The following is a 26,307-nucleotide window of genomic DNA, read 5'->3' on the forward strand; positions in this document are numbered from 1 at the left end:
ATTTTTTTCATCCATGTGATATTTACATCATAAGCTTACGAGTATGAATAGAACGTCTAAGTGCTTAATAAATTACACTTACTAGTTTCTATAATTAAAAATCAATCTATTTACAATTTCTTATACTTATCACTGTATCAACGCCTTCTTCTATACTAGAAAGATTAGGCCTGAACGAGATAACAGTTTCTAGGCGTCGTTACATTCTGCTCGAAATTATACGAAGATATCTACCACAAAATGCACTTATGCGATGGGTTCATTGGACTACCAAGCGGGCACTTCCAGGCCTTTGCGAACTCGGCATTGTTCGACAGCGTGCCGATAACTCGAAAGTGATTTGGTGCGTGGACTCCTTCTATCACCTTAGACTTCAATGATCCATTTGTATAATTGCCGCACCAGACCTTGACAAAAAAAATTAGTGTTTATAACTCACTCTTACTTTATATGTAAGAAAAAATTATGAAATTTTCATAATTTTTGTGTGTAAATCTCTTCGCGAGTGTAATCTGTATCTAAATGGATCTTCATTACAAATTAATTTCTTATTAATTTGACAAGAGAAAAAAATCGTTATTTCAATGATTCTAAATTTCTCATTTAGACATTTTATTCTATATCTCCGATAGTGTTCATACTTCGCAAAAGTGTTCTTTAGGGAAATACAACGACCTGTATTTTTTCCTCCTTAAAACAAACCGTCTGGTACTAATTTCAATTTCTTGATATTTTAAAAACATCAATTTTATTGGAATTTTTTGCGCCATAGTAAATGCAATATTTAAAAAATATGAAAATAACAACATCTTATGTAAAAAATTCTAAACTTTTACATAAAAATAATCTCGATTGATTTAAATACCGGAAAAGCACTGAATTTCCGAAAAAAAGTGTTTTTCTTCATAAGCCTAAGTATTTACATTAAAATAAATATTTTACTTAGAAAGCTGAGATTTTTTTTACATAAAAAACTACTTTATTTAGATCACTAAGGTTTTTTTTCTCAGTATGGTGTGCACTATTTACCATATAAATGCTGAATAGTATTTTTTTAACATCTTGTGTATATATATAATAATATATAATATTAAATATATATGTAAATACATGTGTGCGTGCGTGTGTAAAGTTTTCATAATGTATTTAAATAGCAATATATACAGGACAAGAAAAGTTTCGTTTTACCTGTGCAAAACCTAAGAAGAACAATTGCTCGTTGCTATAATCAACGAGACCAGGCAGAGCTTGCTGATTCGGACTGCGTGCAATCAGCCTTTGATACGCTCTGTAAGCCTCCCTGATACCACCGTTATCGGCGATATTTTCACCCTGGGTATTGATGCCGTTCACCTAAAAATCAGAAGATAAGTCAAATAGTTAAGCGCAAGAGCGGCGCCTTGGCATGCTTCTTGATATTTTAAACAGACACGTTGCTATCACGAGATGCTCACCGTGAAATTATCGCCCAGCTCCGGCAAATGATAACTGCTGTATTGCTCGATTATACACTGTACTTTTTCATGATAGTGTTGCAACGTCTCATCGCTCCACCATTGTCGTACGTTGCCGTTCTCGTCGTACCGGCGACCTAACACAGAAAATTCGCATAATTCTAGATATTAATGCGGGCATTTTAGCGCTGAAGAGATAAAAGCAGACGAATGACCGTTTAGCGATATTGTGCAACGTACATCACGTCACTGATTACGCACCTTGATCGTCGAAACCATGTGTAAGCTCGTGGCCCATAATTGCCCCTATAGCGCCATAATTTATGGATCTGTGCGATACGGATTATTGAAGTTTAGCGGTTATGATAAAGAATTTTATTTTCGTATGTATGCGTGTGTACAAACTCATATCTTTATGTTATGATTTGAAATTGACAGCGTTTTTACAAGAAGATTATATAATAAAATAATTAAATATTAACATTTCTAATCATTAGCCGAAATTTTATCATTAATATTTATTACTAATAATAATTTTTATGAATTTTATACATTTAAAAATCTATCATACAGATTTTTTTAGTGTAATATGACACAGATGTAAAATATCAAAATCTTTTTGCGTACAAATCAATTAGGATTATGCGTTACGTATAAAGAACTGATCGAGTAAAATATGAGTTGATGACAATTTTGCCTTAGCTGTAAAATATAAGTTTATACGTACTCTAGTCCGTTACCGTAAAATGGGGGGTGTAGAATACCAGCTGGGAAAGCTGAAAAAACATCACGTATTCTTTCTAAATTTTGAATAATAAATTTAAATTGGTGTTTTTTGTAAAGCGACGAAATGGATTCAATTAATTAGAAAATTAATATTAAGACACTTACTGACTGAGTTTAATATCGCGCTATAAAATGCGTTTACTGTCGTGCCTGACGATATCCATCTACTTCTGTCAGGCTTCTCACGCAAATTATTGAGGCTTTTTTTCATCGCCACGTTCGTTAGTTTGAGCAAAGTTTCGAACAGCTTCCCATCGATCACCTCTACCTAAACAGATCAAACATTGCAGTTTCCGCAGCTGGGCTAGTAAATAGTCCAGTAAATAAGCTATTCAGGAAAAACTCACTCCTTCATAAAATTTGTCTAATTCCTTTGGATTCGTGATCCAGTCGGGGAATCCTACGAATGGCCTCATCGCGTGCAATTTTTTATGGGCTCGAGATCTCGTGCCGGCGTCCATCCAATCTAGTTCCGTGACCATCTCGTCGAACGCAGCCCTGATATCCAGCAGCATTTCTAACGCCTGTTCACCATGAAAAGTAGTGAATCATCGTTATATCCTCAATATAATGGCTAGGGAAAAATCGGATAACAAATACAGTTGCGCATTTAGGGTATCTCGTAAATTAGAGATCGACACAAACCCCTTCTTCAGATAGAAAAAAAGAGATCAGATAGTGATATTTCAAACTTTGTAAGCCACAAAGATATAATATTGATTAATATAAAATAAAAAATAAACAAATTACATAATAAAATAATATAAATACAAATAAAATAAATACGTTTATTATGTATTTAAACAGATGATGGGCTGCAGTTTGCCAAAAACAGTTTATCTTTCCAATACTTCAGAAATACTAATCGCGCATCATGTACCTTTTCTCGCGCTTGTTCATTAAAGTGTTTCTGCGCATAAATGTAGCTCAACGCCATGCCGAAGTTCGTGTTGGCATTGCCGGTGCATTCCTTCCAGCGCGGGGTCTTCTCCTTCAGGCCGAAGATCTTCTGCCAGAACTGGAAGCCGAGATCGCGAAACTTCTGCAGCGTCAGAGGGGCAACGGTCGCGTACACACTCCACCAGACGTATCTCACTACAAAAATCGACTCGATATTAACGTTATTTATCGCTGTACGTTGTTTATCGGCACCGTAATCACCACCGACTGTCTTAACACTGATATTACTGTGGTTATATTGTATTATACATATCGGTTAGTTTTAACGCAGTGAAACAATCGCGGACTTATAATTACTGCAGATACGGTGCAGCTTCCGATAGCATTTCGACCTCGGTGACCTCTTCTCGCTATACGGTTTCTTTCTCTGGGTGTAGAAACATATCCTATATTACCCGTCATGGATTATCGACACTTCCAAGCGTCTTCATTGCAACAATCTTTAGTACTCGAGGACGAACTTGCAAATAAAGGAGAAGTTTAAGGGAATTATGATCACAATGTAAATTTATTCGAACAACTCGAGACTTCTCATTTATAACGTTATTAGCAAATGAGTTTATTATACTTGTTATTTCAATTTTCATAAAATAGAGTCACTTTAGCCTATTCGGGACTTTGGTTCAAATTTGAAAAAATGCCTACACAATACGCATGTCCACAATCGGGTCCAAAGTTATCTCAATTTTGAGCCTGAGTTATTCTACTTGAGGATTCAATTATTTTATTATTTCATGGAGGAGAGAGATTAACGAAAATCATCTCAGCAAACAAGCTATCGTCATCTTGACGACGAAATTGCGGTAAAACGTCAAATATGGGTTGTTGCGAAAGTTGTTCGAATATATGTATGTAGCATAGATGCAAAGAGAATGCTTCCGTATTACACAGTTCTCTCTCTCTCTCTCTCTCTCCTCTTTTCTCTTACACAGCGGACGTAAATGGACGCAAGTGGAAAAGCAACAATATACGCTGCAGATTGGACGAGCACGCATTACCCCAAGTGTCAATCGCGCTCGGTTTGACGAGGGTGCCGAAATTGGACGTACCTATCGTAGCGGATGGAGTGACGGATAGCAGAAGCGGCAATTGCTGCAAATACTTCAAGTCTACGAGGAGAACCCGATCCACGGTCGGATTTATCGTGACATTTGTGTTCTGGAACACGGCCTTCAAGTATTTCGTCCAGTTCCACTGAAACAGCGTCTCGTCCTTAATCACTCGTGCATTATAAAAGTGAGGATCATAACGCTTAATTTTTGTCGACAACCCCGACTTAGGGAAACAAATATACAAGTACATTTATGGGTTAAAAAATTGAAAATAATTGATATTTTAAATAAGAATCATGATAAACTTTAATTTCTTTACTATTTTCCAATAATAGTCTTGTAAGGTTTTAAATATTACTTCATTCATCAACGGAACTCTTGAATTTTATCTTAATCAGAATTTTGATGAAAATTACACGTTTCCAAATGTTGCTCGTTTAAATACAAATATCGCAGTCTCGTATTAATATATATTAATTTAATCAGTCATTTATCATGTACGGTGTCCATAAAATATTATCACATTGAAAAAATAAAGTGATACCTGCTGCGCCCGCACATCGGTAAGTTGTTGCAGGTCGTCGATCGTCATTTCGTGAAGTAGATGATTCTCGCCACGTCGCTCCTCGTTCGTTGCCATGATCTGGACGAATTTCAAAAGAATTAAACGTATTCCTGGAAACGCGATTATCCTTACATTGGAAGCTGAATAATCGACGTTAAGAGCCGCTGGGACATTTAATTGATTATTAACTTTTTTACTAAAATTTTAATCTATCATAATTAACATATTAATAGATAATTGCAAGTGCGTTGCATTTAAAAATATTTATTATGATTAGATGTCGCTCGTTTTTTGCAATGCAAAGTTTAAAGAAAAACGGTCTAAATCGAGCGATAATAAGATTTTTTTAATTAATAGTTTACAATATTACTAAGAAGCATAAAATAAAAATGTAAGAAATATATATTAAAAATTAACACGCGGGATATTCTGTGAGCTTAGAATAAATATATCAAAATTTTGCGAGTTCAGTGTACGAGCCACTTACCTTGGCAAGTTTCGTGCCGAATTCTAAAATCTCGTTTGCGTAATTCGCACTCATATTACCAGCTCCCGCTAGTTCGACCATGGACTTTATATATTTTTTGTACTCCATTAATTCCGACTGAAAACGCCGTGGATCCAATAAGTAACGCTCACTGAATCCAGGGGATACTTGCTCCATCTAAAAGAAATTTCATTCTCTAGGAGAAGAAGTATAGAATATTTCATGCAGAAAAAAAATTGAGAGAAGCAGACTTTAAAAATGTGTTTTATGCAAAATTTATGATTTTCAGAAAATGTGACAGCCACAAGAAAACGCTTTACAGAAAACAACAATTACCAATCATAAAGATGTAAAATGTTCAATATAATTGCTAAACGATTGCTAAAAATGTTAAACAAATATATTTTATTTGTTTCTCTGGTAAAGGATATAATATACTTTCAATGTCAAGATTTTTTTCAGCACATAAATTAATGGTGCAGAAATGTTTTCAGAACATCGTAGAATACCTAAAAATATGAGTCTTTTAACAATGAGCACTAAGCTATCCTTAACTAAAAAAATTAAATTTTGAATAAAATGCATTTTGAAAGTCTGCTCTTCAATTATTTTTCCTCAAAGAGCCATTATTCATCCATTATATTGTACATCGAATTAAATTATTCAATGTTTAAAAGACGTAACTATCATATTTCTTTGTTTTATTCAAGTAGATAATAAAATCATCTATCAAGATATCACAAAAATATAGTTTAATAAAATCTTGAAAAAAATTAAAATATCCCCTGTATGCCTTTAATTCTTATGTAAGAAAAAATTTTTTGTTTAAAAAATTGTTTTCCATCTCAATTTGAATTTTGCATTCGCAGAATTATGTCTTTTTATCGTTAAACGATTCTCTTTCTCTTTCTCTTTCGGTTATCTTCTAAATTTTCTTTTATCAAAATTCTCGTAACACTTCGGACTTATTCTCACCACCATCGCATTCTTCGTAGTATCCTTAATGTCCTCACTGATGTAGAAATTGACGAAGAGATTTAAACCTAACGTTCGCTGCGCTATGCCAGCTACTCTCGATATATCAAGAGAAGGTATTTTATCCTGCATCGGTGGTTCCTTTGGCAAACCTAGACTACCAAGTGCCTCAAAGATAGGTTCCAATCCTAAAGCCTCGACACTCGCTGCAATCCAATAATTTTCCGTCATTTTAAATCATACGTTTTATCATCAAGGCTGTAAAATGTATATTTGCAGCCTTGATGATAAAACTTATGATTTAAAAATTGAAAGCCAGCCTGGTTTTAATTGCGCGTAACGTTATTGCTATTTCCATTTTCTACGGAAAAGATTTGCAATCATTATATCTAAGTATTTAAGTCATTTACACGCTTGGTTTTTCCAATTTACAATTGCAATCGTCATTCGAAGGCAGATACGAGATCCGGTTACTTCTTCGCGCTAATAAAGTAGTCAATTCATTTCATTACGTTATTATTGATTACGTTATTGATTACAGTAATGATACGTCGCAATGCAAACGGCAACATATATTGTTAGATGAGTTTATTCTTTCGAATTTACGCTTATGTAAATGCAATTACGCACATTCCGTTCTTGCACGAAAGAACGATAATTAATGAATAAATTATTATCGAAGCGAGTACATTATACCAGAGTTAACGAAGGAAAATCTTTACAAAGAATTGGTTCGAGTGGAGAAATAATCGTTCTTTATCCTCGATATTAAGAAATGCTTCGTATTTTCGTAATGAATTGATATAGTTTATTAATAGTAAGATTGATTTATAATCTTCATGGAGAAAAATGTTTAGTTAAATTGACTGCAGGAACTTTGGTGGAAGGTAATCCAAAACTCTAGTTAAATCTACTTGAAAATATCTTGTGAAAAAAGAATTTTTTTTAATTTGCAGGAAAATTTTTTCTCTAATAAATAAACTTGATTTATGATCTTCCTAAATCAATTTGTTTTATATTATTCTTAGGAACTGTATAAAACTATTATTGTTACAGTGCATATCTATCCGGAAGTTCGATAAATTACTTCTTTTCAAATAGCTTACAAAAAATTTTCCTGCAAATTAAAAAACTTCTTTTTTCACAAGACATTTCATCAAAAGTCATTCAATAATTTAATTTTTAAAACTTACCGACATCCATGCAAGTTCGATAAAGAGCTTTAGCCAGCTTCACCTGCCTGAGATCATTTGTCTTATCTGGCTCCTCAAGTAACATCCTTAAATTTTCTAGAAGTTTCTCCCTAAGCAAACCCAATTGATCCCAAAAGCTTTGACTTTGAGGAATCGGATGTTTATTGATCCATCCGCCGCAGGCGAAATTGTAAAAATCCTCACAAGGATTCACGGATCTATTCATCGCACCTATCACTCGCGCCGCTATGATAATACAAGGAAATATCGTAAAATCACCTCGCATTTCAGCATAATCATAATCTAAACGAAACACATTATCTTGGCACTTTCAAATGCAAATGAAGAGTTTTTCTAATTTACTTATATTTTTTTAAGATATCACGGGACATTGATAAAAAAAAATACCTGTCTTAATGCATTCCTCGCTTTGGCACATCTCCTTGTATTCTTCTTTGTGAAAAACTGCCATCTGCAAAGTTAGTGCTACGATAAGAGCGATAACAGTAACTGCTAACAATCCGACGACTATTACGAGCCGCATCTCCTTCCCGCTTGATTTCTTCTCATCTCTTTGATTGTAATTCCTGTGGAAAAACAATGGAAAGATTCCAACAACAATAAGATAAGTGAAAACTTAACAACGTAATACAATATGACTTTTTGCATATAGATATTATGTACAATATATACAATATATGTATAATGTATATACATATAGATATATAAATTATTCATACATGTAACAATTGCATTACTATTATTGATGAATTTTTTTATCAAAATGCATAAAAAAACTTTTACAAAAATGTAATTATTTGTTACTGCTATTAAGGATGTTTTGACTGTACAATATTCAGCTAAAAATATTAATCAAATAATCAGTATGAAAACAAGTTGTATCATCCAATATCATTTAAAAAATTTTAATGATATTAGCGCGTGAATATGCTCTAAAACCATTACAAAAAACAAAACAACAAATAATTTTACTTATAATGGTTTTATACAGCAAAACGATCATACTTTTCTGCAGTTTTAGGTAAATAACTTTTAAATAAATAAGCGGATCTAAATAAATTTTTGCACAAATATTTATTATTGTTTGATCAGTACATGTTTGATTTAAGATGTAATTCTTAATGTTACTTCATCAACAAATTTATAAATAAGTACTGCAAAATACGATTTTACATAAAAATCAAGATTAACAAAAAAAATTAAATAACTTTTAAACCAATATGAGAATTGTCCTAAAATTTGACACAAAATATTCAGACGTTATAAAATAGAACAATCTATAAAATTTTTATATTTTTGACAATGTTTTGACAAATACATCCTTAATACTCAAAACAAGTAACTACTCACTTAACTTTTCTGTATTAAATTTCTACACGGAAAAATTATTAAACAAAGAATATATTCTTAAAAGAAAGATTTGTAGAAAATTATTCAAATCGCTCTTTAAACTGATATTCGAAGGCTTGCTTTTTTGATATTATATATCAAAATAAACCATTGAAACAAATCAGCAAAATTAAATTATATGACAAACACAGAACTGGAGGAAAAGAAAAGCAGAACGATTTAAACGGATTATAAATAGTTATTGCAATAAGCTTTTCATAAGCCACTTTTGAAAGACTTCACAAAACAGTATTTAAAGGCGATTTCATATTTAATAGACGCATGATGAAAGAGTATTAGTATAAGCAACCAATAGTAAGTCTAAAGTGAGAAAGGAAAGAAATAAATGTTATTGATCTTTTTTTTTATAAGTAAAGCGAACACTTATTACCACGAGACGTCCGAGTTTCCTTTCGCGTTCTCTACCATATCTCTCTCATTATCCTCCGGGTCATTCACCTTCAAAAGAGAAATAATGACATATATTTCATAATAATTGCTTGTCCATTTCTTCATATTTACACTATTAATGCTAACGAGCGTGCTGTCAAAGAATATGTGCTTATCGTTGCACATGCAACATTGTATTTAACTCCGAAGTAACGAGAGACGTTAGCGCACCGCGAAGCTTTGATCTAACAAAGAAGCAATATCTTACGACTTGATTTCTGCGCTTCGTGCTGTGAATTGTGTATGAAAATGCAAGAGATCAAAGTGCGACTAAAACAGATGTATCTCGCATAACGTAATCTGCAGGGACCTTGAAGTGATTACACGAGAGCGAATTTACTGATGAAAACAAATAACTCGCTTTTCTTGAATTGCATTCTAAGCAGGGAAAAAAAGTTCTGGAAAATCCTCGTAGAAAATTTTGAATCTAAATAAATCAAGATCAAAAAGGTTTTGAAAGATCTTTATTTATCTATTAAAACGCTGTGAGTACTAATTCAATTTTAATAAAAATAGCAGTGTCTGTATTGACATCGCAAAATGAAAAATTCTCTCTCTCTCTTTTTTTTAGCGCGATAAATATATCTCTGATTTGTTTTATAACGATATTCGATGAGAACAGAGTGTACTTTAAAAATAGAGTATACCAAAATGAAAGAACGCTGATCTATGCGAACGACGTGCAAACAATAGCGTTCTCGTGCGCCTCGATGTTTAATTTCTGGATCTTACGTAAGATTGATTGGTTTTCATTTATTTTCCACGTCATTATCGCGAATAGCGATTTCGACGGTTGCGGATTTAATGGGATGCGGATCGCCCGGTAGAATATTCAGCGCGAGGAGAATAACGACTGAATTAATCCCACCGATTTTGGGGCAAGGTGAGCGTATCGATTATACGGTTTTAACGCCACGGCTCCGGATGATGATACCTCGCCGATTTAAACCGTGTAATATAGCCACTCTTTTCCGCCATATAATTACGCCGTATGTGAAACAGGTCGGAAAGAACGATCTCATAAAACGCGCACATTGTCCTTCCGTACACAAATTCTATCGGGTCGAGGAGATATTTTATATCATTATATATCGGAATAATGAATTATATGTTATAAGATAAACTTGATTAAAATCCTTTTGGAGTTAATTGACATAACAGCATTTCGTTTTTTTATGTTTAATATCGGACAGCTCTTCAAACATTTTTATGAAAGATAACCTTTTTTGACAAGGCAGTAAAAACAGATAATCCTAAATCACTCTTCAATTAATATTGACGAATAAAATATTCCGGTGGCTCATCAAACTGAAAACAAATAATGGTTTCAAGACGACCTAATTCCTAAGCCATTCAGCTTCATCAACTTTAATTAATTATGGCCAACTAAATGTTCCTCGTGTATGTACTCCATCATAGATTTTTATCTTGTCAGAAAAAAACACTTTAAAGTTAATGAAGTAAAAAAAATTGACACAACTGATTCCAATATGGAGCAGTCTCTGGTTTTCTTCTTTCTTTCTCTCCTCTGATTATTTTCATTAACATAAGCATGTTTCTAAGACATCTCCTTTCGTTTCGCGTTACTTTATTAACTCTCTCATCGTCGATAATTGTAATGATTATACATTTTTTTATCGTTTTGTCATTAATGCAGACAGCGATGTAACTTTAATACATTTGTAAGATTTTTTTGTCATTACTATCGTATTATTAACTCGAATAATATAATTTTCCAAGATTTCTAAGATCATGCGCTTCTCTAAGATTGAAAGCGTATTACAAATCAGAAGATATCGAATCTAAAAAGAATTTTTAATATTTGAGAAAGTAAATCTCTCCTTTTCAAGACAGATTTCACGGAGGTAGATTAATGGCTTTTCGCTTTAATTTAACTGCTTCTTTCTTATGTCATTAATTACAATGGTAGATAAAGAATTCAGATAAACAAGATTGATGTTGTTTGACGTTGTTGAAATTGGTTCTAAGCTTCATGTTTACTCGAGATGCGAGAATCCGATTTTCCATGTATGGTGCAGACACATCGGCGGGTGTCCGACTCCAACAATGTTTCCATTATGTGCTTCAATCTATCGAATCGGCAAGCTTGATGCGAGAAACGCCGACGCCTTTTTCTTATCTTCTCTCTCTCTCTCTCTCTCTCTCTCTCTCTCTCTCTCTCTCTCTCTCTCTCTCTATCTCTCTCTCTCTCTCTCTCTCTCTCTTTATCCCTCCTCTCTCCCCCTCCCCCTCTTTCTCTCTATTCTCATATGTCAAGTAAACCATACGAACTTACGCAATCGTTGTGTGTGTGTATCTGCTTTATTCTAGTTTCCCTTTCCTCCGTTCGAGGAAACAGACTGATTCTTTACAATATCATCGCACCACGAATCCAAATTATTTCTAGTTATTCTCTCTGTCTATTTCTCTTCAGCTCTCTTTCCCTTTAAGCTCGATCCTGAGTCTGAGTGGAGAAAGAGCCATTTATTGTGCATTCAGCAATCGATTAAAATCAACCGTAATGGATCGTGAATCTAGAAATTCATGAAATGTTTTTTCCATATATTATTTTATAAATCGGAGTTTAATCCATTATATGAAAAGAAAAATTAATGGAAAATCTTTTCTCTCAGGAGAACAGAGTATGATATATATATTATCTCCTCTTCCTATTTCTCTGATCATTTATATGACAATTAATCTAATTTTTAACGATCGTACTTAATGCAAGTAGTAATACGCGGTCATAGAATGTTTATTTCGCTTTTGTCATTATCCCCCACGTTCAATCGTTCTTACGAGAATGCTTCGTCACATGGTAGTGCAGAAAAAATCGATCGCGGAAATTTAAGGACATACGAAAATGACATTCATCGTGATTAACGTTTTTCATTCGTAGATGGCCAAGTCGGTAATTGTCATCGGCCTCATCGTTCACTTCCGATTCGCGTCCTTACGCTCCGATAATTATCATCCGACCAACGTTACTTCCGATATTGTCCTTGTGCATCGTAAGATTTTAATGTCGATCCAAAAGGCTGAGATGATAAATTCCACCAAGCGAGCGATTACAGCACCGCGTCTGACATTGGATTTCACGGCGACGGTATCGCAATTTGTCTCGATAGAGGAAGTACTCGCTGAACTGGCTCACGTTCGCACATCGCGAAGAATTCCTCTTCCTTTTGTCTTTACACGCAATCGCTGGCGAGACGATGACTGATTTTGCTTAGAATCGTCGATTACCTCTCGACGGGATAATGCTTCGCGTCGGTCCCCCTCACCTTTGTCTTGTTGCAGGATATCGCGTAATTAATGCTTCACGTTACGTTAATAGATCCTGCCCGATGCGACAGCGAAGCGATAAACAACTAGAACCCAGCGCGCGCACATAATTCAATCTTTTTCCCATATCATTTCAACGAAATTATACGATTCGTGGAAATAAAAAAAAAAATGCAAAACGGAAACGTAACCACAGGCTTACTTATTCATGTATCATGCCAGTTTCTACAATAGATTAATCTTTAATCCCGGTTTGATTTATCCTCCATCATTTTCTAATTCTTAGAACTAATTGAAAAAGATGAAGAATCAGTTGAACCGATATTTAAAATTAACCTACATCGGTAGAAACGGATATCGGCACTAAAAAAAGATGAAACACATATACAAGTTAAATTAAGATTGAAGTTAACTTATTGCATTGGTGGAAACAGACATTAGAGAATTAAGCTTCTCAAATTCCAGCGTCAGTTTATGCAAGCGCGTAAATTAATTGTACAAATATTTGTAATTTGTGCCACTTCCAAAATAAACGGCTCGATTTAGAAATTTGGCCAGCGTATTGTGGGTCGTTGTCATTTTAAGAATTCCCTTCGCCGAGAGACTCCTACGTCTTGACGAGACCGACTCATTATTCTCGTTTACGTTCGCAGTCTGTTCTGAGAGGCGAGTGTATTTTTCTTAGATGATTTTCTCACGCAAAAAGATACGACAGAAAAAGATACATCATAAACGTGCCGTAACATCTCATTCGTTTAATTTCTCTGTGAAAAATGCATTTAATATACCACTTATATCAAAATGACATCGCATCGAAAAATAGCTTCGAAAGATTAAAAAAAATCAGATAGAGAAAAAGAGTCTAGAAGTGAGAATTTAGACACTGTTTAAATTTTTTATCGATCCACCATATATTTCAGGCAAATTGCAAAAAGATTTACATTTTATTATTATTTATTTTATCTTACTCTCTTGTTATAACACAATAATAATATTTATATCAATTAAATTAAATTAAATTAATATGTTTATATATATTATTAAATTTAAATCATTTTTCAGTTACCTAAAAGTATGTGTATAATTAACGGATGGTGTCCAAACTCTTGAAAAATTCTGAGGCCAAGAATCCTTCAACGACGTTCGAAAAAACGCGATAATTATTTTTAATAGCATTTAAAATCTTAGTCCGATATATATAATGATAAATCCAGCGAGCAGTAAAATTACTTTTTAATCGATTACTAATGTTGCAAAATGTAGATCGTCGGGGAAGTTGACGCCCAGACTACCTTTAAAAGTAACTAACACGTAAGGGGGCCATACACAGCCTCGTGTGTTCTGCTGTTTCGCAAATGGAACGCCTGAATGCTCCATTGAGAGGATCCTATCAGCGACACAAATATGAGGAGGTCGTAAATGCCTGTCGGGCTGTTGATGCTTGAAACCCATTCTCACCCTATTAGTTGATAATACAATTACAGTAGCAAAGGTGGTCAGTGACTTCTGACATCAGCAATGACCATACACAATACGTATCATTTTTTCCTCCATCTCTTTTACTTCGAGCTGCATATATTCGTTGAAATTATTCCCGATCTCGTTTCCCGACTTTAAAGTTGATCCATTTAAAATCCATTTAATTCTTCGCGCGGTGAGAAAAGATAAGCGGGAGAAGATTCTATAAATCTCTCTTTTTCTTTTCGCAAAATCTTATATGGTTTCATGGATCCCATTCGATGAGAAAAATTTTTGGTTGTAAATGAACAAACTAATCAAAAATTCTAGTTCTATCTCAATTACAGGGTTGTAGATATAGATTCAATACGGAATATGGGAGATTTCAGTTTGAATTTTAGCTGAGGCAATATTTGGCGCTATAAATTAAATTATTTACAGTTCTTAAGATGCTTAGATTAGCATTTTTAATTATTAATATCCTTCTAAGATGCTTAGTTATTATTAGCATCAAAATTATTAAATTGCTTCTTGTCAGTCTAATATGTAATATTACTACTTTATAGTTCTGCTCATGATTGCGTTTCAAGACCGAAAAGATTTCGGCACGCGGTTTACAGAATTGAAAATGTGTATACAAATTCATCCTGCAATATTTAAGTAGTAAAATTCGATGTAATAGATTCAACCAGAATTCCAATTAATGCAACCAGACTCTTTTTCCAGTTCTGATCGAGCCAGATTGTATGGTTTCGTCGTTCCGGCTTTCGCTGATCTTGATAGATTCTTAACTACTTCACATAAGTAGTTCAACCAAAACGGAGAACAAATGATAATCCGTTTATACATACATTAGTCAATTTAATAAGCGACTGATATTTGAGAAATATTTCTGATACTGTGATTGAGACTTGCGAGCTGTAATCGCTGCTTAACGAGCTTCCGACGAAGGACTTCATTATAGAATTTGCTTCAAATGCTCTTCTTACCATTGACTTAAATTTCTCGAGCGAATCTCAACTTGCCGGTCGCTCACAAATCGTGCCTGCACGCTCCACTTCTTCCGCTTTATTTTCAAGGAATCACTTCTATGATAATCTCGCCGGAATACGGAGGCAATGTGCGACCCGTATCGCATAGATAGCGAACGAGCCGATTAGACAAGACGAACGGATCACAGCGAGGGAGAAATAGAGGATAAACACAACCGTTTATGTGAAAAAGAACTTGATAAAATTATCTGAACTATTTGTCCAAACATCGGAAAAGCCAGCTGCGTCAAAATCATAGTTTAATTCGAGTTTTCGTTAGTATATTTTTTTACCTGCAGCGTGTATTTATAATCATTTCTAATTGGAGAAACCATTCGATTAAAAAAAACAATGGAAAAAATGCGTGAACTGCGTAGTCATGTTGTAAAAGGGGATAATAGATAATCGCCGTAAATGGCATCGCTTTATCTGCCTCGAGCACGAATAAAATGTGATATTCGATGTTAGCAACTGGTCTTATTTTAATTATCCTTCACCTGCACGCGATTGACCTCTTTTTCCGTCAAGTAAGAAAACCAGAATTGGCTGCAGCAATGTTCGACTACTTGCGATTTCTAACGAAGTATAATCGAACACGGCAGTTTACTTTTTCCTCTTAATTGGATTTAATCGAAGAAAAAAATCGATTGATCGATTGCAAGTCGAAAATCCACAATCGAACAGAAATAAAATTTATTTAATATGTAACGATAAAGTTGCAAATCTGAAATACAGTAGCTACAAGTTCGTCGTTAAAAATCAATCCAAGAATTAAAGAAGATCCTTAAAACTATTTTCCACTTTTGAGATGCGACATATTTTAATTAACTTTTATAACGCATTTTAATTAATCTCGACAAAAATATATTTGTTTGATTTAATTTCTTTCCAATAAAGACAAAAATTAGAAAAGTCACAATATCGTTTCGATTAAAGAATGATTCAAGATTGATATTCTTTGCCAAAAAGCGATCGAATGAGTGCACTTTCAATTAAATTGCGAGCGTATTATACTTCGAAGATCATTTTTTGGAATTAGCATCGCGCGAGCACTTTGCTCAGTGATTTCCATTCGTGACATCAAAATAAGTGTAAAACAAGTAGCAACTATTTGCGCAGATTGGATCACCCCACCTTGTCCATCTCGTACGCGGTGATAAAACAGTTTAGATGCGTAGATGCCTTATGTTTTATGTAGAGATCGGCACACGTGCCGTCGAGAGAAACGATGAGATGTACGCGGATGCTGGCACGAAGTGAGACGATAGACGAAAAAGGAAACTGTTAACACAGGTGGAACGAAGCGCTGTACTCGCAAATTACGATCACTCCTATAATTATGTCATTCGACGTATATCAAGCTTTTTACTGAACTCTTTTTTCTTTTCCGGCAAAGTCCGATAACGTTAAACGAATTCCGCGAGTTAAGTTCATAATTCGTTATTCCCGGCGAGGACAAACGTCTCTCGCAGACAAAGTCGATGAAGCGAGACAACCTTTCGACGTTTATTCATTAGTTAGAATTCAATTTAAATAAATCACACTTTCAATTGCGCGTCGGCTTCCTCCGACGCGAAACGAATGTGAAACGAGACCGTTAACACGTGAACGTAGGATTTACGTCAAATTTCAAGTACCGCTCTTCGATTTGATGAAGACGATTTTATAATATCTGTCGGCACCACCTTACTGCACGATCCCCCGCTGATCCGCGTCTTTGCACATGGCACGAATAATCATTCCATTCGAGTATAAATGCCGATAAAATATTTTCGAAACAAAATGAAAGATATTATGCTTAAATATTCTATCTGACATTCAACTATTAAAATATTCCACTTTTGTGAATAATTTATAAATCAACGGAAATATCAATTTTCTACAATAATATATCATGACAATAAGGATCTTTTAAGTACCAATAATTAAAAAATATGTGTTTTTCAAGTATCATACAGCATTTGAGAAGCGCGAAGTCTAATTGCCGCGTTATCCGCTATACCTAAGAAACTTTTCTTTGTTCTAAAACTTATTGGAAAACTATGTATAAATAAATTGACTTATTTATACATATATTATTATTGAGAGCTACATTATTTTATTTAAATAAAATTTTTTTAATAAATTAAATTTAATTTTACTTTATTTAATTAATTAATTAAATGAAATTATTAATTTGATTAATTTATTTAATTTTCATTCACGACGTAACTTCACGAATGGAAGATTCCGTTTGCGCGACGCCTGCAGCTCGAAAAATAAGATTTTTAATCACACACGATTGTGACTTTTATGTCAGAAAGAAATAATCAAAGAATATAAATCATCTCATTTTCTAAACATAAAAAGCAAAATCTTCTCGTATCGATGCGTCTGCAATTACGTTGCACAAGAATCTTGAAGAATCGCGCACGTGTTTGCAAGATGAATAAATCTGTGGATTTTACGTTTTAGCCGGAAAGGAAAAGCCGGTATCAAATTAGCTAAGGAATAGTCAGCTGAATTTTAATAGGATCTTGAAACAGTCGGGCACAATGGCTCGCCTGAATCTGTCTTATCCCCGTCCCTATCGGCACGTTTGTCTCCTTCAGCATTACTCAGATGAGGAAGTACACCGTGTCTCACCTTGTATCTCATCCTCGCGTCTTCTTGGCCGTCCCCGTCCTTTTAGCCTCTATCTTCCCGTCCTTCGATCTTTTACTCTCTCAACCGACGTGTCTGTAAAAGGAAAAGACGAATTATTATTTTCAAAAGTGTCCCCGCGTCTCATCAGGCGCGAATCCGACGACGGTTGGTGAATCACCTGTTTTGCATTGAATGACAGAACACGGTAGACTTTTTTTTTCTCTCTTTCTTCGTTCGCGATTTCTTTGTGAAGACACTCGCTCGCACGATTTGTCCTCCACGAAACACAACAACGCGAAAATGAGATGCAACGTCGTCGTCTACCTTCCGAGGAGAACTCTTTTTCTCCCTTTTGGATGAGATTTATTCAGTTTTCATTCACGATCAATTTATTTCGACGTACTTGCACAGAAAGGTGAACAAACGTTTTAAATTTTGCGGCTCTTTATCCCAAAAAAATTACACAACCTGATAAGCACATGTTAGTATATTATGCTTTTATTAAATATAAAAAAAATTGGTATAATACTATATGATTTGCATAATACACTATCTTGTTTTTATTGGAAAAAATCAACAAAAAAATTAAAATAATTTTTTATTTTGCGTCAATTCTTAGCGTCAATAGACAGTTAAATTTTATAATAAAAAATTATCATTTTGACTTTTATAATGAAAAAATAAAGTCATTTTTATTTTCTCTTGATGTGTTTCTCTTAAAATAATCGTTAAAATAATTATATCCTGTGAAAAAAATATCCTATGCAAGGCGCCGTTTAACTCGATTTATCATGTAAATTAACATAAAATTGATCGTTATGTTATGTACATATATTAAGTCCCAGCTTTTCATTACCTAGTTAATTTGTGAGTTGGACTTAATTTCATTTAACTTAATGATAATGTATGTATAAATATAATGTACAATATAAAAATTGTATTTTTCTTACTATAATAATTAATTACTAAATTAATGGTTTGATAGTGGTAACTTTAAAAGTTATTCACTACAATACTATCAGTTCAATAATTAACTATAGATAGAAAAATAATAATAAATAATTTAAAAAAAATAAATTTTTGTATTATAATTATATATCAACTAATAAATAAAAAACCGGACCTAAGAATCTCTTCCACCAACCTCAGGTTTAAGTTAATTGTAATTAACTTACAGTAGTAGATCAGAGTTGGGTAACGCTAAGTTAAAAAGTTAATTCATTTTCACTTAATTTAGTTACATTTTAGACTCTTAACTTTTTGATTCAATTTAGTTACATTTTATCGATGATTATTAAATTTTAATTTGACTTTTTTGAAGTTAACCGAGATACAGTAGCTTAGTTAAAAGCACATTAATATCTCTCCATTTAGAGGGAGTTTCCAAAAACCTCCCTGCGAAAAAGGAAATAACAATAGCGATAGAATAACAAATTTCATACTACTTATTATATACTATTATTATATATTATATATACATTTATATATTATATATATATTTATATATTATTTTATATATATTTATTATATATACATTATATATACTATTTATTATATATACATTTAATTTATTAAATTTAATTAATATAATATAAGGTGTTTTTGTAATTCAACGTATATTAATAAAAAATTTTGATTTTTTGTTGCGTCCCGATATTTGAAGGGTAATACTTCAAAATTGACTAATCAAGACTCGACTACCCTACTTGCGCGTCACCGGTACACAATGATTTCGGACATTGACTCGACGAAAAGATGAGCCATTAGTTTTGAGGTAAATTCCGAGAGTTTAAAAAAATAAGAAACGGATGAGCGCACATGGGACTTTTACCGGATGTGAGGACGTTGATAGCGCGGATGTGCCCGCCACTTTCATAATGATTTACCTTTCTAGGATTGGCATGGCACATTAACGGGGTAACGAATCGCGCGCCGCTTGATGGCTCGATTGTCTCTCAAAACGCTTTCGTTTCCATGAGAGCAGACACGCGCGAGCGATCTACGATGATACGCGCTTGAAATTTTATTATCGCGTAAACAATTTTTCACGTCAGAGCGGATTGTACTGGAACCGTCTCGGATTTCCAGAGCGAAGTCTGGTTCGAAATGCATTTAGGAATATCGCACGAGAGATTCTCATATTCCATTCTCCAAGCGTTCAGCGATGAGCGTCAGAAAACGAGAGAATCTACCTCGATTAACGGGTTAAGCCGCGCGGAAAAGATGCTACACGTCTAATCGCGTGGCGATTCATTCCCTTTTGTGCCGCGAAATAGCGTCGTGAAATCGTCGAGATCGTTATTAAATCAGATGCATCCCAGCGGATCAATGAAAGCGTGTTGCACGCAGCTTAGCTCTCGCTCAGGATCGGCGCTGCAGAAACACTGCATGCACACGGAGCAATAATATTACTATATATTGTATATTTCGTGCTCTATTATTTTCAGTATCTATTGCTTTGCACACAAGTATCTTGAAGAAAATGTACCTAAGTACAAGTACAGATACTAGAACTAGAAGAATAAAACACTTAGATACTTTCAATACATTTATTAATTATACAACATAAGATTTTAGAATAAAGAGATTTTATGTATTAATTTACTACTCCGTGAATTCGCACATAATATTTACGTATTATATATATTTATACGTACATACCCCTGCAGCATGAAATATTTTAGCAATATTGCAGCAATATTGTTTCGAAAGATTGCAATATTTAGAGAAATATTGCAGAGATATATTGGTGCAACATTAGACACAATACTTTAATAATTAATCCAGTTTTATTAATTATTGCTAACATATTATTGCTTAGCATAACATTTCAAAATACATAAAATAAAGTTATGATGAAAAATATTTAGGGATTTAAAAAGCACACCCAGGAAAAGTTGGAAATCTTCAAGAGAGACTCACCAAATAAAACACGCGACCAATAGTAAATAAAATAAATTCTATATGAATTCATAAGTATGAAGTCCTCTAGTAAATTGCGCGCCGAAAATAATTTTTCGGTCCTGAAATGCAAATTCTACTGACCGTAATGCGGAAATATAACGTATTTCATTGCGCATAATGGTGGCAGATTGAATTAGAACAACCAATTAAATGCTTGCTCAAAAGTTAGTGGTATACTCAATGCTATAACTGCTATAACAATGGTAGTAATCAGGTTCCTTTTTACAATTTAGGTTTTGATTGATCAAAGGGCAGCCGCCATGTTCAAGACGACTATGCATCCTTAAGAATGGAATACCTTATATTCTTATTATATATTACTATGTATTTGAATTACCGCAGAAATGTCACGAGTTAAATTTTCTAGCAATTTAACAATTCGATGCTGTTACGCTTCTTAGAATGATCTTAATAATGCTAATTGACGTATTAAAGTCTTTAAATAATTAATTTTTATTGTGAAAAATATTACCTCGGTCGAAATCGAACTCGGATCTTTAGCGAGCGTCCTAAATCTTTAGATCACCGAGACTTTTTTGAAGACCTTCTGAGTTGCATTCAAAAACACTACCCGAGTACTTCCAAGTATCAGTTTGTCTTTGTTTAATATTCGATGAACAACAAAGATAAAATGATACTTAGAGACACTCGTGTAGTATTTTCGAACGCAGCTCTGGACGTCTTTTTTTTACGAGAAACACGTCCCTTTCGTGGCGGGTATTTCTCATTGAATTATAATATTGCAGCAAAGAATTTAACTAAATACATATGTAAACGTAAGTTTTATCAGACTGTTAAAATTATTATGTAAGACTCAAATCGTTTGCTAGAAAAATTGTTAAAATTTTTTGCAACATTATCATTATGTTCAAGTTCTTTTACATAATTATTCTAACAAAATAATTATTTTCAAATCTATATCTACTTAAATTTTTTAATATTTCAATAAAATCAATCTTTCCATGTAAGTACAAATAGCTATAGATACTGCACAACAGTAAATATTACTATTATTTTCGTAAACAAGAAAACCTGCTTAATAAACAGCAAAAAGAACCGAGAAAATATCTGAATCGATTAACCTCTTTTAGTCGCAATGAAAACAAATATTAAAGAAAGATTTAAAATTCCATCACTATAGATACATGAATGTACTCAGGATTTCAATTAAGGGGTAGGGAAGAAAAATTTCTCTTTGAAACTTACATTAAAATAATAAATATTGATCGGACTCGTAGTAATCAACGTGACTGAAAAAGAAAGAGCAAATAAGAGTCGAGCGCGATACTTGCACCAAAAAATGATTTTGTAATATAAAAAAAAATTATTATAAGTAAAAGTCATTTATATGTTTTGGCTTCATTCAAATTTTCTTTAGGATATATGGTTGAAATTAATAAAGACAGATAGAGAATTAAACGTGCATATCCCTATATGACAGTGATTAAATATTTATTAAGCCAGTTTTCGAGATCTTCAGCGAATGTTCTTACGAATAATGTATGAGCTACGAATTAGATAATAAACGTTTAATTTTTTTTATCGTAAAAATAATTTTCACAATTTAATTATTTTCCCTCCAAAATTTAGGGAAGAGGGGCAACCTCCCCTTCCCCCTTGCTTGAATAGATGTACGCCTGTGAATAGAAACAATGCTTCAAGCTTCATATCCGTTTATTGAATTTCCAGTTTCCACAATACGTATTCTAGTTCTGTTACAAAGATCTGTTACATAGATCTCTTATATCTTGTATATGATCTACATGCTCGATCCTTTTGTACAACCCGATTAATTCTTTAGATTAGATTGAGTTGAATTAGATTGAGCAATTAAAATAAAAAATTTAGCTTAAAAACATTTATTAGAAAAATTTTAGAAAAAAAAAGTTATATTAAAAAAAATTTTAATTTTTTTTAATTTAATATGTAAAACTACTTTGTGATAAGTAATTCATATAAATAATTAATTTTTTTGAAATTTGAATTATTTTTTCAATATATACGTATATATACTTTATATATATGTATATATGTATCTAATCTTAGATGATGTCGATAGAATTAAGTAATTTCAACGGAAATGCTTCCAAATTTGACGTACATTATAATATATATACGCCGAGTATGAAGGGGTTAATTTTCAAGTCGTTAAATTGCGTTTGCATAATTATTGTCTACGATGAACAATCCACTCGCACGTCCTTGAGATTCGTACTTCACGACACGTTGTGGTTATCGTTTAGATCCGACCCTGCTCTCGTACTATGATGCTTTCGATTTCGCGTCTACTAATCGTATCTGCCGCTACGCATCTCGCGCAGAGGAATCGCTGGTGCAATGGTTGCGTTGCACTCATCTTCGATCATTTAACGCGGCTGGCGTTTGAAGATACAATATTAAATTGGATGACTACAGTTATTTCTTACACAACAAAATGTCCACAGCTGCGGATACCATGAATTTGCTATCCGGATATGAAATAGAGCGTTTGTGGACATCGTGGACTTTCAAGCGACTAAGTGGAACAAAATAATAATTGATGCATGAAAGAAATAGATTTATCAATTTTTTAACATTATGATTAGTCAAATTGTTGAATTCTTATGTTATTAGTTTATTAATATTTAAATTAATTTCAAATAATTCAATTAAATTATAATAGTTAAATAAAAAATAATTTATCATATACCAATACAAATAGTAAAATAACAATCATTTTAAATCAATTATATTGCTTTTTTACATTGAAAGTAATTTTTTTTTAAAATATATAAACTATATAAAGTTTTGTGGGATTTGTCATTAATAATAAAGTAATTAGACTTATTTTATTGTATATTTCTGAAAGTTAATTTTTCTAAGTGCAAAATTTTTATATGACCGTCTTGAAACAAGAAAACTTAATTTTGACACTCGAGCGTTCGCTCGTTAGGAGAACGAGGCTATCTCGAAAATATTTCGCGGACACATGAATTTTATAGAAGCCCACAGGATGTTAAGAATATAAACAGACAACCTCGCGTGGAGAATTTTTGAAAGAAACGACCTCTTTGTATGGGCGCATGAAGAAAAACGCACAAGGGCCGCGATGTGCAGCATCCGTTTTAAAATCTATTCATAAACACACATACACGCGCGCGCGAGAGAGAGAGAGAGAGAGAGAGAGAGAGAGAGACTTAAAAAGAAACAACGCGACGTTACGTTCGTTAAGACGCGTTTTCCATCGCGAGATTCGCGTAAATCCGAAATTTAATTTCTTTAAAACGAAATGATACACCCACTACTCTGGCACCCGGCCAGATGTGGTAATTTAGTACCGGCGAGACGCTTTTGTGTTGAAGGTATATACTATTAATCTTACGCCGCGCGTATTTTTTCAAATATATTTTTTTTCGCAACTTCTTTATAACATCTGAAATTAGATCAAGCCTGGTGCGTCTTATAACACACATCTTATAACACAAAAACTCTCCAATAAAAAATCACGTGAGAAGAAAAATTAATATTTGAGACGCTAAATACATATTCTACTTCTTTTCAAGAGAAGGGAATTTTGATCGGTGTATCAAAAATTTTCAGGAATTTAAAGAAACGAAGGGCTCCTATTAATTTTAAGCGTATTTGTCGAAGCGTTGCCTTGAGCGAACGTGAATCGAAAAACAATAATCACAAGACGAGCATAATAATCCCTGCGACGTCAAACGATATAGCTAAAAAGTTCAACATTAAACATTTCTTATTATACAAAACATTTTCGATAAACTCTAACTTTATATAGATTTGAGCAAATATCGTTGAATATCAAATAAAGTAAGAAGGCATTACGCGTACTCTGACAAAGATGCAAAATCACTTGAAGAGAGAAAAAAAGCTTATTGACGCTACTTTTGTTGATTGATGAGTTTCAATCAATGGTCAATATTTACATGTAATGTCAAGACTTTTAATTTTCAGAGTCACGATAATTCGCCTTTTTTTATGTAAGCACAAATTTGTGCACATGTACTGTGATAATGTATTTAGAAAACTTAGTAGAGTGGTACGATAGTGCGGCTAAACTGTGTCACTGTCAATAGGTATTATAGCTATATAATACGTATATAAGATTAGAGAAGTTTACGTCTTGTAAATAGACCTCCGACCTCTCAGCGCGTATTATCCGCGTTGCGTGAGTATGAAAATGTGTGAGCCAATTTAACATTGGTTTATTAGTGTACATACATCACGTGCGTTCCTGGGAAGTTTAATGGACACATCTCGCGTAATAAATGAATCTTATATACCAATGTTTGTAAAAGGAATTATAGCATAGAATTCATAATGTTTTTTACAAATGTTTATTCTCTATCTTACAAAATTTTTTAAACATTTCTTTTTATTGTATCCGAAAATACTAGGATAAATGTAAAACCAGAATCTTCCAATTACAAAGATGTTTTACAATATAAATTATAATATTTGTCAAAAGTAACGTAACTTTTAAAAGTTAATAATGTAATATAAAAAAATTGAATATGCATGTGTAAAAATTTGTCGAGTTACTATATTTCCATTTTAATCAAAAAGATCGAATAATATTAAGAGATCATTTTAAGCTCATTTAATTCTATCTAATATAGATTAACATTAATTTTGGTAAATCAACTTACTGTTCATCTCTTTTTATTTCTAAGAATTAGAAAAAGATAAAGAATAAAGCCTGCAACACATAATTAATGTTTTTCTTCTAAATTTCTTAGGATTTAGTGAACTATCAGCAATTTTCTGTGTTCTGTTGGTGCAATTCTAGTAATTTATTAAACTAAAAACATTTACTTACAATAAATAAATATTTACTCAATAAAAAATAATGCTTAAATCAAATGAATGATTCTTTTACCAAATAAATATTTAATAAATGTAAACATTCAGTTAGTATGAGAAAATGTTTAGTTGAAGATGGACAAATAAAAAAATTTTGATTAAATCAATCTGAATTCCGGTTATCTCAACTAGAGAGAATTTTAGTAAACATAACTAGAAAATTCTAGTTGAGATAATTGGAATTCGGATTGATTTAATCAAAATTTTCTGGTTTGTACATTTTCAATCAAACATTTTTTTTCTGCAATAGTATTCAAATAATTATTAAAATTTAGTAAACCTTTTTCAGTGCAAGTATTCTACACGATGAAAAAATGCGTTGTGTATCTGTATTCCCTGGCTTAAGTTAAAGCAGAATTAAAGTTCATCTACATCGTTAAAGTAAACGTCAATTCTTTTATATCTCGCGCGAAGCATCCACAAATCAGCACTCACCTGTTCGCAGCTTCCCTCGATGAAGCTTCTCATAAGCGCATATTAATATTTCGTTCTACGTGCCCTCTGCGGATCCTCCAGTCGGAAACGAATAGACTCGGCGCGTAAGAACGAGCGAAAATACGTCTCTTCCTCTCGATTCGCGATTTTGTTTTCTTTTGTGTCGCCGCAGCCGCTTCACGTCATGTCATCTCTTCGTGACTCGCATGTGCTTCGCTATTTTTCCTCTTTCTCTCGCCGATGTTAAACTTTTTTTTTACTTTTCGGCAGCCGCGTACGTTTTCGTGTACCGACTGCAGCGGAGGATACGACTC

General features: G+C 33.2%; 1 protein-coding gene across 3 annotated transcripts; it reads right to left on the reverse strand.

Annotated features, from left to right (window-relative positions):
• Positions 1 to 26,307, reverse strand: LOC108773414 (endothelin-converting enzyme 1). Of its 3 annotated transcripts, none has more exons than XM_018539220.1 (17): positions 25,994 to 26,307; positions 17,732 to 17,824; positions 9,277 to 9,341; positions 7,881 to 8,059; positions 7,473 to 7,718; positions 6,280 to 6,485; positions 5,305 to 5,481; positions 4,797 to 4,895; positions 4,250 to 4,394; positions 3,121 to 3,335; positions 2,588 to 2,764; positions 2,346 to 2,508; positions 2,182 to 2,230; positions 1,716 to 1,783; positions 1,455 to 1,591; positions 1,189 to 1,353; positions 1 to 407 (listed from the first exon to the last, which is right to left on the reverse strand). In XM_018539220.1, exons 2-17 carry the CDS (start codon positions 17,741 to 17,743, stop codon positions 231 to 233), a joined length of 2,280 nt encoding a protein of 759 aa, XP_018394722.1. In that variant the 5' UTR covers positions 17,744 to 17,824; positions 25,994 to 26,307; the 3' UTR covers positions 1 to 230. The 3 variants fall into 3 exon arrangements, with proteins under 3 accessions (XP_018394722.1, XP_018394721.1, XP_018394723.1); XM_018539219.1 differs by having other exon boundaries at positions 2 to 407; positions 9,274 to 9,341; XM_018539221.1 differs by lacking the exons at positions 17,732 to 17,824; positions 25,994 to 26,307 and adding an exon at positions 11,629 to 11,829 and having other exon boundaries at positions 2 to 407; positions 9,274 to 9,341.

Source organism: Cyphomyrmex costatus, unplaced genomic scaffold (assembly GCF_001594065.2).
Source record: "Cyphomyrmex costatus isolate MS0001 unplaced genomic scaffold, Ccosl1.0 scaffold205, whole genome shotgun sequence".
Lineage (NCBI taxonomy): Eukaryota > Metazoa > Arthropoda > Insecta > Hymenoptera > Formicidae > Cyphomyrmex > Cyphomyrmex costatus.